General features: G+C 39.5%; 1 protein-coding gene and 1 long non-coding RNA gene across 2 annotated transcripts; one reads left to right on the top strand and one right to left on the bottom strand.

Annotated features, from left to right (window-relative positions):
• Positions 1–1,944: 1,944 nt before the first annotated feature.
• Positions 1,945–14,793, bottom strand: LOC116925609. The gene is made up of 5 exons (XM_032932345.2): positions 13,755–14,793; positions 9,775–9,941; positions 5,410–5,546; positions 3,400–3,573; positions 1,945–2,975 (listed from the first exon to the last, which is right to left on the bottom strand). The coding sequence occupies exons 1-5, from the start codon at positions 13,833–13,835 to the stop codon at positions 2,824–2,826; spliced, it is 711 nt and encodes a 236-aa protein (XP_032788236.1). The 5' UTR covers positions 13,836–14,793; the 3' UTR covers positions 1,945–2,823.
• On the top strand, positions 7,145–7,426 carry LOC123473834. Its single transcript, XR_006648151.1, has 2 exons — positions 7,145–7,281; positions 7,341–7,426. It is a non-coding gene; the product is annotated as an uncharacterized LOC123473834 (long non-coding RNA).
• Positions 14,794–15,527: the final 734 nt, after the last annotated feature.

The following is a 15,527-nucleotide window of genomic DNA, read 5'->3' as shown; positions in this document are numbered from 1 at the left end:
TTGTTTGCGACGTTGCCGTTTGATAATGACTTTGAATTTGAATTGCTCAAAAACTGTGAGCGCCACGAAAAAAACAAAACAAAATGAAGTTGATTGTCGTAATCCTCGTTAAATTTAGTGTCTAAATCATATGTATAGCTATAATTCTACATTGTTTAAGTTTCTTAGGATTTCAAAGATTTGATTCTGTTTATAATGTTGGAGTCTCCAATAATCCAAGATAGTCTGTAGCCTACGTCATGGAATGCATCAAGTTATTATTCGAATCAATCACATGTTTTGAATGATATACGACCTGTTGTTTTTTTCTTCCCCGCTAATTAACGCTCTGCTTTGGTAACAAAGAACAGCAGCACAGCAACGCATAGCAACTCGAAAGAGATAAGAAAAATTAGAACCAACTGATTGTTCCTTATTGTTTCCTAATTTCCCAAGTTTTGTCTAATCCGATTCCCAAAATAGCCGTCGTAAGATTCTACTAAATGAATTTCGTTTTCCGTTTGGCTATTTCCTATATCTAGCCTATATATACTTTCTGCTGTTCGTATAATGTAGAATCTTAAGTTAGGACTGTGCCATAGTAGTTTATCTTGATTATATATATATATATTTTTGTGTCCCCCTCTTCTCCGACTTGTGTTTCTCTTTCTCCACTGACTCGGAGATAATACCACTTGTCCAGCAGCCCGTTCCACTGGGCCGTCTCTTATTGCTTCTTTATTGGCATATATATAGAGAGAGAGCGGACGTCCGCGTCTGCGTGTTTGCCCGTCCGTGTCGCAATCCGCCTCTCGTTGGGTGCCTGGCCTTCTCCCTACTTACAATCAATCCGTTATCCATTTATCTTTCCAGCCATTTCCTTGAGAGCATCAACCAGCATAAGATGGTTCCATGGCCGCTTAACTCATTTCCCTGTCTGTGCAGTGATGTGCTCGACACATAGCCCGTGACATTGTCGAGCCACAACGATTTGCCGTTTGTGTTTTGTTTGTTTTCAATTCGGCGGGGTCACGGCGACACGCAACGAACAAATGCCACCAACTGCTGAGCTCTTAAGTGTATTGTTATATGCAGAGAGCGGAACTGACGGACGGGAATCAAAGGACGCTGGATAATCGATCGATTTGACTCGTCCGAGTTGATTGACACTAAATAAAAGAAGCCAACCGACCCACTCTGCGGCCATAAAATGCAATAAACAAGAGAAGAATGGGCTAAATATAAGAAGGTTTTCATCGTAAAGAAGATGGTTCTTCTTTATATATACGCGAGCTATAAGATGGCCTTCCTATTTATTTACCCCCGTTAGCCAACGTATTTAAAATTCAGGTAAAAAACAAAAAATAAAGAAATAAATCTATTCAACTGTCAGTGTGTGTCTTGATTTATATATTTGCGGACGATGTGTTGTTCTTCTGAGATATTTTTCGCCGAATTTCTCTTCGTGAAACAAGTGTCTTCTTTTGACGTATATGCACTGCATCGTGAATCTTCGTGATTTATTCATGACGAAGCACGTATAGAAACACGACGTCAGCCCAACATTTCGCATATAGAAAAGCCGGCTGTCAACTCTCCGCTGGATCATATATCTAAATAAATAGAGTTCGGTATATAAAGATTCGCAAGATGGAAAATTTCAGTTCGTGGTGACATTGTGATGTTTTCAGCGATCCCTTCGACGCCACCGAAGATCAAAGTATTTGACGTTTTCGTGACAATAAAAAGATAAATGAAATCTTGACAAGCTGTGGAGAGAGGCCACAGGCCATAGTCGGACGAACCAAATGTCTGCGCGATGTCCGAGCTCTCGTCTCGTATAGCGAGGGCTGGATCGATTTGATTTGACGGCCCAGCGAGGGAGAAATCGATGTTGGTATATATAGTGTACATAATAGAAGTTGTTGCTTAATGTGTACTGCATATAAAAATGAATTGATGATGGAGACTAATCAAAGAACTTTATTTTCAATAGAAAAAAAGGAAAAACAGCAGGAAAAGAACACAACATATTGTTATTCGACATTTTGTTTTGGCTTGAAGTACACAGGAAAAATTGAATCGAAAAATCAACAGTGAAAAACGAGAAAGAACGCGTGAATTTGAAAAGGAAACGATTCGAAAATTGCGTGTTGTATATGCAAATCGATTGAAAGATATATTCATCATAGGAGGATGTGAATCTACAACTCGGTAATGGAGGTAAGTGTGAAAGACAGAGTAGCTACACATGCTAGTCTATACTCTCTTTTCAAAAAAGAAAACTCGCATCGCCGATGATCAAAGTGAAATGTTTAAAGTCTAATAGATTTTACACGGATGCATACGTGATGTGCAACTTGTTTGCGCATTACTTTGTGTGTGTGTGTGGCTATCATATATAGAGTGTAGGCAAAGGGCAACTATATAACACACAACTGACACTATTATGTATATGATAAAGAATAGTTTTCACAGTTTTTGGGGGTGGCACGTCACATCCGTCCTTTTATATTGGAAACAATTGCGTTAAACCGGACACGTGAATTCAACTGTCGTTCTCTCATTTTCTTTTGGGGAAGGGGATGGGGGTTTGGTGGTTATAGGAGGAGACGATTGAAGTTTCATCGTCACCGCTATACGGAATGAAAGTATACGATTTTTAACTGGGCTGCAATGGTCGTGCTACCTGGGAAACATTTGCATCAATGAAAATGGTCTTAATCGATAGGATTGCAATTTGATGCCGGACTGTATATATTTATAAATGTATAATAGATAGGCGAGCGAAAAGAAATGTTTCGTGTGATTTAAAAATGCGGTGAAGAGAGAAACAGATGCAAATCATAGGTAGCTCGGCTTCGAGAAGCAGCACAAGGCTCGAATGTTGCGGCACAGTGGATTGGATATAGTGACGCGTTGACGTCGATTCGTCAGCATTCGTTTTTTGGCCCACACGCTAAACTTGTCCTCGCCGGCCAGAGCGAACGCCCGTCCTTTATTTCAAAAACAAAACACAATCAATTTGGACAGTATTATATATAGTTTGTGTAACCCTAAAACCTCCCAACCAGCAAAAGTCACGACATCTTTTATTAACTTAACGAATGACGGCGGTTTTTTGTTTTGTTTTCTCTTTGTTATTGCAGCGTGAATGTTGGATTATGAGATCAGAGTTCATTGGGTACAATGTCGTTCAACGCATTCAAACATATAAACAATGACCAGCAGTTAGGCCTATTAATATATATGCGTCTTCTTTTGTTTGTTAATAAAGAAGCTCACCAATTAAAAAAGCTTATCTAACGCGCAAGCAAAAGAACAAGTTTCATTTCAGCCGTCGTTTAGTATATAGACTATCTAAATATAGGACATAACCAAATGAGGGTGAAAGAAAATCAATGAGGACTTGTGTCGTACCGTATGACTCTTCCATGGGCATGAACTCGGAGAGATCGTCGATGAGTCGTTGAAGATCCTCGGAATCTTTGCGGATGGATCGTAATTCCTCGGCGTTGAAATCGGGCGCCAGTTGTTTGCATAAAATGATCTGACTGAAGACCGTACCCAAATTGGAAGGACCGGCTCGATTCTCTGTTCGTTGATGTTGCCAACGGTCCCCATTTAAAAGAAAACCAACAACGATCAAGAGATAAACAAACATGTACAGTCAACAAGAGGAAAACAATCAATACGAGAGATAGACGAAGGGCTAACCGTGTTATCTGTCAATCAAAGATAGAACCCCGACCTTTTCTGCACTCCATTCGTTGATTGAGCGCCAACAGCGTCCGTATACTCTCTTGACTTTCTTATAGACATCTATTGCACCATTGCGTTCTTTTTTTCATTTTCTTCTGGCCATCGTTCATGCAGCAATCAATGGTCTACTTAAACACTCGTACACGAAAAGGGCAATGCGAATAATCGACCGCCATATAAAAAGGGCGTGGTGACCCCGGGATCGATTTGGACGCCATATTCTACTCCATCGCTATAAAAACATGTCGCTATATACGCCATCTGGAGTTTTTGGAAAGACGTTTATCTTATAGACATGCTGGACAAGTATATATGTCTACGTAGAATAGATCTATGATGAAAAGGGGGAATAATAGGAGAGAAACTTTGGGATATGAAAGAAGTCGTGACGGGGGTGGGGCCGGGGGGGGTTTGTTTTAATGGTGAGCTAATCAACTTTGTAAGTGAGGACTTGTACCATCACACACTCGTCTTAAGAGATGACAAGGTGAGAAAGGATGTCACCTCGTTGTGTGTAGGGGATACGTCCAGCTTTCCATTTAACCACTTGAGAATATTCTGGAGTCTGTTCATTAACTCGCTCGATATGGCGTCGTGTCTATATGCCATCACCAGGACGTTTTTATTTTTATTTTTGTACCCAATTTTCACGCCTTCTTTTTGGACACGAAACTAATTATTCTAATTGCGTCACATTTCCTTTCTTTGATTTTGCATCTTTGTTTCCACGTTCGGCGCTGGTCCACAGCTCCATTTTCTCATTAAATCTAAATTCACTTGGCTCCCTTCCTTTGTCTGTATAACAATCACAAATTCCTTTTTCTCTCAATCCTTCTATGCAAATAAGGACGGTGAAAAAAAGAAACGGGTTAAGACGATTAGACTTTTATAGAATAGACTAGTGGTGTTCCATCGACTTCTGTATTGCCATGAATATAGAAGACGATACCAATCGACTATTCTCCATTTTACAACGCAAGTGTTAACCTTCGTATAGATGGAGAACGTTAAGACTAACATTAAGGCGCCAAAGAGTTTGCTGGAAACGCTTTCAACGGGATTACGGACGGCCACACAGTGGACGAGGGCCGCTGCCATTCCCCGTCGGATGAAAAAGTTAGCGAGCCATGTACATCAGCATCTTGATTTCAAATGCACTTTGCACACAGTTGTATACATACTGTGTGCCTATACATTAACGTCGTCTCAAACGCGTATATGCTGGTGAACGCTTGTAAGTTTGCAAGAATATACATAAAGTCGATTCCAATCTTGAAAGAGGTTTTCACGTCAACGGATGTTTGGAGTTTGTTCACGAACGAGACCCACAATTTAGAAAAAGGAGGGGGAACCACAAAGGCGAAAAACAAACTTTGCGGCCCTTATTGTTGTGCGAATGTTACACACACACAAAAATGAGTCGAGATGAAAAAGAAATCCAAGATTTTGTTGACGAAAATTCCAGTCTGATGGACAGCAAGTTTCCGTTTCACGAGGCGTGTCCCTCTCGGCCGTTTTCGTGTTCCGACATGTTGACTATATTTCTGATGAAATGGCGAGTTGGGATTTTTTCGTTTGTTTATTGTTACTCTCTGCTGTTGCCCTTATGTTATAGCTATATGTTGCCGTTGTCCGAAAAGATGTTGTGTCATAAATTGAGCATCTCACCGTAAAAGCTGGTCATGTCGAGTGGCTTCCTCTGGATGAGGCGATGGCTTTTGTGCAACTCGCGCACCAGCAACTGGCAGCTGCAGAAGAAGTGAATTACATGATCCGTGTCCAGCGGAATGCCCGCAGCGATATCACTGGACCCCAAAACAAATAAAAAGTTAATAATAACAAATTGTATATATATAGGATCTATATACACTGTTAAAAAACGACTTTTCCGGTAATAACCCCCTAAAACGGTAGTTTTACCCAAAAACGGTGTTTCAATTTTACGAAAAAACGGTGATTTTCACCGAAATAAACAATGGGTTTACACACAGATAACGGGGTGTCGCATCAGACAATGGTGTTCGCGAACTAATAAATGGTGCAGCTACCCCGAAAAGTGGCCTGTTAATTGTTTATATGGCGCCCTAATTGTCAATAATCACCAAAACCATATTTCACTGTATGGCAACGTCAATGTGTTCAACTATAACCTACGGGAATTCTTGAAAATCAGTCGGCCATTGATAGCTACACTGTCTACATGCTTCATTGTCCAACCTAAAGTTCAGTTTCTATTTAAAACGTGAAAGTAACTCTCAGTAACCCTAAAAATGGTAGATTCAGATCGTAAAAATGTAATTGTAGTGCTTGAATCTAAAGGAGACGAGGATTCAGATGATAATTTTGAGATTGGTTTTCTAATGAAAATGGAAAGTATTCAGATCTTGCTTTGAAAAAAAAATTGATTTCCAAGAGTGAAAGAGTGCAAAATTCATTAAAGGATCGTGAATTAGTCTTTAAAAGACAAAGTGACATTAAAGAAGGTGTATGGGTTGTTGGAGCGAGGATTCGCCAGTTAAGTCTGGTTCAATAATTAAATGCACTTTCAAAACCTCAGCCAAAAGGTCTCTCCATGCTGCTACAATAGGTATTTACAATCGAAAATTGATAAAATTATGAAGCTAAGTAAATACAGTGCAGATTACTTGTTAATTATTATAGATGCTGCAGTTATGGATCCTTCTCTATGCCTCTTGTTCAAATGGTAAGGATGTTTTTGAAAATTAGTTAACATTAACATTTAATCAAAATTTTATCACTCCCAGATGAATTTATAAAAGAATTGGTAGTTGAAAATGTGCTACTCCGTTACTATATATGGTATATATGTTTTAAAATAGAGTTAATGATAAAACTTTCTTCAGCTAATGTAAATTTCTTAGATCACTCGCACAAAATGTCCCACTTATGACATTTCACATGGTACTTAAATTCATGAAATTGGTTGATGATGTAATTATGTCTTATAATTTTGTTAATTTTTCAGATAATTTTTTGTTCTTCCACAAGAATTGATTGCTGAAAATGCTTCTTCCATTCCTTGCGAGGTATATCTGTTTTATGAAAACAAGTTTTGATTTCAACATAATTTCATTTGTCTTAAAAATGCCTCGAAGAAACTGTGTGTTAGACAATTCAGAAACAAGTACTGATATCGTCGACAGCAGCTGGATGACCAGCCCAAAATATTAGAAGCGTTGCAAAAACCAAAGAAAAGAAAATGTGTTTGCAATCGCGGAATCCACCCTCAAAGACAACGTGTCGACAACTGCGTACTGAAAGAAAGACGAGAACCAACTCAGTGCCACTGCCAGCCAATTTCAACTTACCCAATCGATTTAGGCTAGACATTCAGCAGAAGTTGGATGATTCAAGTTCTGTTTTCATGGCAAAGACCAGTCAGCTTTCCTTCGTGAAGTGGCAAATGCTATTCAGCTCTACAGTTACAAGCCCTCAGAGTTCGAGCTAGCCAACATCGTGTCCGAAATATTGCTTAAATATCCACATGCATCTTCTCTTCCAACTGCTGAGGCCAAACACGTGAGTTTATAATTGAATTTTTAATTCTACATCTATATATTTTTTATGTTATGCAGAAGGATCTGATTTATAAATTAAAGAGAATCATGGAGAGAAGGCGGGCTGAGTTACGAATTGAACTATCAGCTAAACAGAAAACCAAGTTGAGAAATGATAATCATTCCGATCCTACAAAATGCTCTCAAGTGGCAATTGGTAAACACTCTACATTTTTTAAAAATCTATCACTTTAAAAATTTATTTACGATTTGGGTTTAGATGACACCGATGAGACATCTTATTGGAAAAATGTTGCAAAGATGTTTGAGATTTTGAAAAAGGAACGGTCCCTTATAGCGACACAGTGGACGCCCTCTTAAAACTTACTTTTCCATCAGAAGAGCACTTATTATGAAGTGGGTTCCAGAATCAGGACGAATGGAAAAATTTATGGACAAACACTGCCCATTTCTAAAACTTCAAACCTTCCTAAGTATTAAGTTAATTTTATGCAATTTTTAACATGCAAAATAGGCTATATAATTATTGATAACTCAAATCTTTGGTTACAGCTTTTCTAGAATTTGAACTCATCATGAAAAAATCGTGGAAATTTTCCGACAAAAATGGACAGAATCCGCCAAATTAATCGTGGAAGCAGCAAAAACTACCAAGAAGAAGCAAATAGGAATTCTTTTATCTTCGCAGCGGTTCCAGAACATGTCGCCGGGTAAAAAAAATTTATTAATTTATATCACAAACGTTATAATAGATAACCGTTTTATTTTTACTTTGTCGTAGAAACGTATTCTAGAGCTGCTCTTGAATTGCTACCATTCTTGGTTCCGGGAAAAGGAAGAGGGGATAAAGCAGCTCGACATTTGGTCGATTCAAGATTGGTAAAAAAAATATATACCGTTAGCAATAAAATTTCATGTGACTATCTGTTTTAATTACTAGGAATCAGCTAATTTGCAAAGTTGCATCATGGAAGAAAGACGTGGATCGCCATTCATCCTATACATTGGATCGACAATCCACCTCATTATGGAAGTAATCCATTTATGCGATTTAATACAACTGCAGACGCCGTGATTGGATTAATGGCGACCTACTACGTCTTCCACTTCAAATACAGCGAGAAGGTTCAAAATGCATTGCTATTTCTTCAATCATACGTTTTTGGCGAAAAGGACAAAGCAAGTGATACTTGCGCTTCCGTTCATTCCTTTTCCGCATTGGTGGAAAAAATGAAGACATCTTCATTTTGATTGTTATTGCATAGAGTTAATGTGCTCGCCTTAATTTGTTAACAAAGAAGACATTAATAATAAAGATCATGTTCAGTTTTAATTATACGCTTTTTATTTCAATTATTTTTGAATCCTGTTAAACAAACGGGGCTTATGGTTTCAATTTTACCGAAAAATCTATCTTTATTTAGGTTTTATTTTAACCAGTTTTCGGGGGACTATTTCCCGATTTTAGAGAGCCTCTCCTAAAATTTTTTTCCGGGGAAATTTCCACCTAATTGGCAGAGTGCCACTTAGGTGCAAATTTCACCGAAAATAGGGCCTTTTTTTTAACAGTGTACGCGAAAAGGTCTAAATCATCACATCCTGTCCTTCTGATGTGTAGATTGAAATGCGTTCCAGTCCATGGCTAAACGTTTACAATAAAGACGAATCCTCATTCAATGGCTATGTCGTGTCAAGAACTTAAACTTGATCCCTTTTTCAATCGTCGGGTAATCGCGCAATCGCATCCCGTATATAGGGCCTTCTTGCAGCGCATTTCCCCGCATAGACCTACTATAGTTTGCGTGTTCCGTTACAGGCCTGTGTCTATTCCTTCAGGGCATAGGCCCTATATATAAGACCTATATCGTACGTATCGATTGATTCTCGATAAAAAAATAAAAGGATGAAGAAAAAAGAAACAAATTGAACTGAAATTGATGGTCAGAAAATAGGTAAAATGGGAACTGTTGTGCGGCTATTCAACCAGCAACGAACTAAACCGAAAAGAATCAAACCAGTGAACTATAATGATGGCAGCCCTCCCCTCAAATCAATAGCCAATTTCGCCGAATACCCAAACTCGTCCCTAGACTTTCCACCCTTCAATCAGCTTTTCTTTTTTCTTTTATTTTTTTAAACATGTACAGACGAGCTCTTGGGTATTAACTACGTCCGTCCATTGGCCACCTCCATCAGCCCGTTGATGCGTGTCATTTATATTCATTGCCAATCCTCGTTACAAAGGAGAAGCCTCTGGCCAAATCGATCGACATTTAGCACTGTCAGCTGATTCACTGTGCACACATTCTGGATTCATTCGACTTCAAAGACCCACATGTCCTCGCTCTACAGCAGCTATATACTACATCTTCAAAGAGCACTCTGCCTCCTTTTATTTCATAATTTGATTTATTCGCTTGCAGCTTCCTTTAAAAATATAGGGAGATCTCATTTCGGTGCAAAAAAAAATGTGAGCCCGGTAGATGGCAAATACCTGTGTATCTGCGGTAGGAGCAGCTGATTGGTGTGTTTGCAAGACTCGACACACTGGCGCCGAAGTCGACGGATCTTTTCCCGCACGTCCGGTGAATCTTTCGGCTGGCCAATGATGATGAGCAGCTGCCGGAACTGAGCCACCAAGTTGTTCACTTCGCCGATCATCTGCAATTATATACACGAAATCATTTGTTATATATATACAGCCCCCGAAGCGATTGGTTTCTCCGCCTGTTTTAACTTTTATGGACAGTACAGTATATACATAAATGAACGATGTGTATATATAGTCTATACTATAGACTATATATGCGAATCATTGCATTGGCTCGTTCTTCATTACACGTTGAATGAATAGTGAAGTGCGTGGGCGTCGCTTCGTCGTCTACTCAATAAGAACGGATTAATGCGCTGTGCATGTTCGTGAGTAGTATTTGGCATTCCGTTTTCGGTTCGTCATCAACGAGCACTTGACGAGCCACTTGCGCTACAAAATATACACTCGTTCAATTAGTCAACATCGTTTGCATATATTCATCGCGAAGGATATTAGCACGATGAAAACGCCCTAGCAAGGAATTCTCTTTTAATAAGATTCCCCATCTCCATCCTTGTTTTTCATCATTTCCAAAATGAGGGTCAATGATAAGCGATGGGTCTTACAGAGCGAAGCGAGTAAGGCAAGTCAAGATTGCGCTTTATCTCACTCTTGCTGGCAACGCGGTTGACTGACCGTCTTAATGAAACGAATTTGGTATATACGGCAAGTATATAGACGAAGATGTACTCAAAAATGAAACTGCGCAATTCGCGACCCTCTTCTTTCTTCTGAATCTTTCAAGGAAAACTTGGGTTTCCTATATCGTTACAGATTGGATTCCGAACATCCTGTTTTTAAAAGATATAAGACGCTTTAAAGTTGGACATGACAGTTCAAGTGTTGCCAAAACCTCGATGGCAAAAACACATTTCATTTCATCATTTTTACGGGTCGCAATTCTATTTTCGATCGATTACTTCGCTCTCGGACGAACTTCAAAGCGCCAAAATGCAATTAAATCACGTGCGTTTAGCCCCCGATTTTCTTTCGAACTAAAAGATTGAAACGATCGATATTGAAATTTGGTGACAGTTCAAAGCATTGCATGGGTTAAGTAAATAGACATTTCACGAAGAAAAGAAAAAAAGCCTTCGATTGGACCTGTGGTAATATATCAGTAGGATTACCAGCAAAAGGGTGAATGAGACTTACGTGATGCGGCTGTGCAATCAAGACGTTCGGAAATGAAACGATCAAAATGGCAGAAAATCTGCGGACTTTCGGGAGGGGTTGAGGTACATTTTTCTTCTTTGCACCGGTATAGGACACGACAGAGCAGATGCTTTCCAAAAATGAGAGAGCACCACATTGATTTTCAATACTCTCTTCGTAATGCTCGGTTGATCAACAAGCCAAAGTAATAACCGCGTGACATGACTCTCATGGCCCACGAATAATAAACGAGCACTCTTTTGCAATTCAAATGGCAAAAAAGAAAAACACATGGCATTCTCATTTCAAAGGCCATATAGCAAATATCAAACCAAAGAGCTCTCCTCTCTCTCTCTCTCTTCATCAAACTGCCTTTTTCTTTCTCCATTTCAATGGTGTGTGTGTGCGTTTCGCCGAAGAGATTGGAATAGCTGATGTGTGTCAGCGCATAGTTTTTTTTTATTTTTAATTTGCGATCAGCTGACAGTTGGAGGAAACGATGCGGCAAAGTCGCGTGACTTTTAATGTCGACCGTTAACCGGCGTTATCTTTTGCGCAACGCACACACACCCAGTGTGCCTTTAGACCTATCTACTATACAATTACACAACGAGTACGTCTTGCATGCTAGTGGTCTCCAATGATTTATCGCCATTCTTTCTAGCCATTTGATTTTTCTTTCCTTTCATTCGAGTGAATTGACGCTGTGCAGTGCACGCACCCGTTTTATAGATGTGTGGACAAGCGTCGAGCCTATATACGAGTCTATAAACTGTATTGCATATCACTTTCTTTTGGCCTGGTGGTGGTATAGCCAACTGCCAATGTCGTTGATAACAAGCTGCACAAACTCAACAGCTGCTGACTATATTCCCCCTTCCCCGAAACAAAAGAGAATGTTGCGATGGAATGGGGAAAAGAAACGTATAACTGAATTCGGAGGAACAAAATGTGTGGCTTCTAATGTAAACAGAAAAAGGAAAGGGAGTCTTGGCGGTTCGTTAAGGAATAAACACAGCGCTGTTTTGTTGTGATAATCATAATGGTCATAAACGTGGATTGCAAACAATAAGGCTGTACAAACTATATAGTCAACACATGGTGGGGTCGGTAATCAAAAGAAAAGACACAAAGGAAAAAAGAAAATAGACTTTGGTATATTCTCTTTTTTATTTTTTGACGACGTCCGTTCGTATATGGGGGGCGTGTATATAGTGAGGTTATAATGGATAGGATCCTCGTTGACTCGTTATAAAACATTCTCCGGAAGGCATATGTGGCTTTCTATATACAACATGATGGCTTCTTCTTTTTTTTTAAATACTTCTTCCGCAATATTGTCTTTTATTCTTCCTTATATTTTTCATAAATATAGAATACACACTGTTTACTAAAAAAAAAAAAATCTATTCTTTCTTTGAATGCTATTGGTGTTTGTATACCTTGGCAACTGATGTCGTGAACAAAAGCCAAGCGAATGATATCGACCGTGTAAATTCTGGCGTATGTAGACTACTTATTTCTTTGTTTTTCCTATTGAAATTGAGTTGAACGACCCTGTTTTGCTGCTATCGGCCGTCGACTCGCTAAATTGCGGAAAATAATTGAGTATAGTTATTTGAGAAACAAACAAGCAACAAGCAGCAAAAACTATACAGTGTCGAGCGAGCTATACATCGTTTATTTATATGACAACATAAACAGCAGGAAACTGCCGACTAAAACGCGATGCGATTGATTTCACGGGTTGTTATTATTATTTGTTTTTTTTCCTCCTTTCAAAGTGCAACAACCTGAGTCTATAACACACGATAGCATAAAAAGGCGGATAACTGGAAGGTCGGCGTATATTATAACATATCGATCAGTCTACAGGCAAAACCGGGTATATAGCGGGATAATCTAAAAAATGTAGACACCAATACACTTGACGATTCGGTTGAAGACACGGAAGAAAGTAAAAGGCAAACCCTTCGTCAAAAGAAAAAAAAAAAAGAAAGATCGATATTCTATCGATTTTTCTATATGTGCTATACATCTGAATTTCTATGTATTATATAGTTTTTTCGCACTTCATCGCTCGTCCGTTTCATCCTCGTTGTTATATAGAAATAAGAAAAAACAGGCACGCATCATACGTATATAAGCGCCAGTTCGATGAAAGGTTTTTGCACGGAGTAAAACGAAAGGAAAAGACAAAAGAAAAATATATTTCAATCGTTTTGCATATGCGTTCTTTCCCACCCATATGTTTTTTTTTTTTTAAATAACGAATATACCCTACGCCATTTGAAAAAAAAAGGGGGAGACGAACAAGATATTCTGTAAGTTGTCCATGTGAGGAACAAAGGAAGTAAAAACAAATATATGAGAATATTCAAAAAAAATGATTGAATCTGTTTGGTACGTAAAGTTTATAGGGTCTTCCGTTAACGGTTTGACAATCAGGAAGTGAAAACACGCGCCATGGAAATGAAGGTCCCGCTGTATTAGTGCGTGTCGTCTAGATAATTATCTATGCATTCATTTTTGTTTTGTTTTGCACACGTCAGCGCGATGAACATCAGCCATGGCAAGTCTAAACATGCAGCTAAGAGATTGGACTTTGAATGTTATTATACTGACGTTCTGCTTCGTTCATATTTACATCACGCTTTATGCTTACGCAATTCATTGGGCCGACATTATACACGTTCACTAAACGCATATTGAACCGAAACATATACCTTTTGAGCCCTGTGATTGGCATTAGCGGGACTGTGATGCTCATCAATTGAAATTTCATAATCGGCTGACGTCGGCATCATGTCGTCCCAGCAGCTGCCGCTCCTTTATGCAAGCCGCTCGATATGTATTATATGCACACAAGCTCAGATGATGATGTGAAATGTTTTGCGTGACACGCTAGCGATGGCTGAAGTTATGCAGACGAAATTGCAGTTGGTCGGTGCGAATGAGTCGTTACGATTGGACGACGCCATTCAGGAAAAAAACAAAAACAAATCACTTTCGGGATCGATGAGAGACGATCGGCCGGAACCGCTGCCGTTCCAGGTGTAACTGTGCCAATTGTGGGAAGTTGGGTTATCCATTGGACGTGGCCAAATAGAGAGACACGTCCATGATGTGCGATGATGAACGCAGTCGAATAACGAAAACAAAACAGAAAATGGGCGGCACAAACGGCCTTCGGCCCAGCGGATAAAAATAAACGCGGAACTGTCCTCACTCTCTTTTCGATATTCAGATGAAAATGCAAAGCGTTTGATTTTTCTTGGCTCGTCTAGATGTTGGCGAGAAAAAGAAAGGCAACGTCTTTCTGTTTGGTTTTGTTGTTGTTGTTTTTGTCAAGGCCTACTCACTTAATACACACAGACCAGCATCACTGGTGTTTAGAAAGGACATTTGCCCAACAGCCAGCTGTTTAACACAAAGATGATAAGACATGGTTTTTACAAAAACTCGACGTCAACCCAATTAAAATGTCCTTCTCTTTCGGTGGGCGGACTGAATCACACGGCGCTCTAAATAGCCAATGTCTTGGAATTTGAATGGGGCCGGCATCGGCTGTGCGGATGAGTATAAAGTAAATGATACCTCTGATGTGTTTTGCCTGTGTCAGATCGCTTTTAACGTGCGTCACTCGTGGCCGTATTTATTTTATTTTTTTAAAGATGAGAGAAATTTAAAAAAATAAAACGACGCTCTGCCAACGGCAGCCCGTTCCAGACTGAGACGCTACACGTCGAGTGGCGTGCACGTTACTACTCTCCTTTTGGTGAGAGTGCGTGGTGATGTGGTCCCAGTCAGCTGAGTTCCGTCTCGGTTCCTGGATGGATGGGGGAGGGTTTATTTCTTTTCCTTGGCTATATCTACCGTCACAAATGTATTCACAAATTCAACGGTCGTTGCTATAACTACGTCAAAAAACGTGATAGAATCCCCACATCGAACATTTTTCTTTTTGTCCCTCTTTGCTATATCGACTTGAATTTTTCAATTACATTTCGGAGGCGTATGTGTGAACGACTGGAGATGCAAAACGTGAGTAGATACCGCCAACGTTCATTCTTCTTCGCATCTTATTGCTGGTTGTTGGACACCCACACCTTTTACGCAACGCTCACCCTGTCAATTTTGCCGCTGAATGCGCGAATGATTTGCGAGAATTGTGACATTTCGCTTATGGTAACTTGGTAAAAACGCAGCTGATGTCATTTCTTTTGTCCTCCGTATACCTGTGCCGCTTCAATTGAAAACGAAATAATGAACCGGTTTTATTGTTAAAAGCTATATTTGAATACAACGAACGGCGGTTGACCGAACTTGCCACCGTTTCTCGGAACACTCTCTCTACTTGAATTTCTAATTCAATAGCCTATATAGTATAATAGAATCCAGCTATAGATACAATGTCACGTGTATTGGCGATGCACAGCAGCTGCGCCACACTGCATATAACCTGCTACACGCACACAAGAAATATAATGAACATATAG

This window comes from Daphnia magna, linkage group LG6 (assembly GCF_020631705.1).
Source record: "Daphnia magna isolate NIES linkage group LG6, ASM2063170v1.1, whole genome shotgun sequence".
NCBI lineage: Eukaryota > Metazoa > Arthropoda > Branchiopoda > Diplostraca > Daphniidae > Daphnia > Daphnia magna.
The sequence above is the reverse complement of the archived record's forward strand: the minus strand, read 5'-3'. Positions and strand labels throughout refer to the sequence as shown.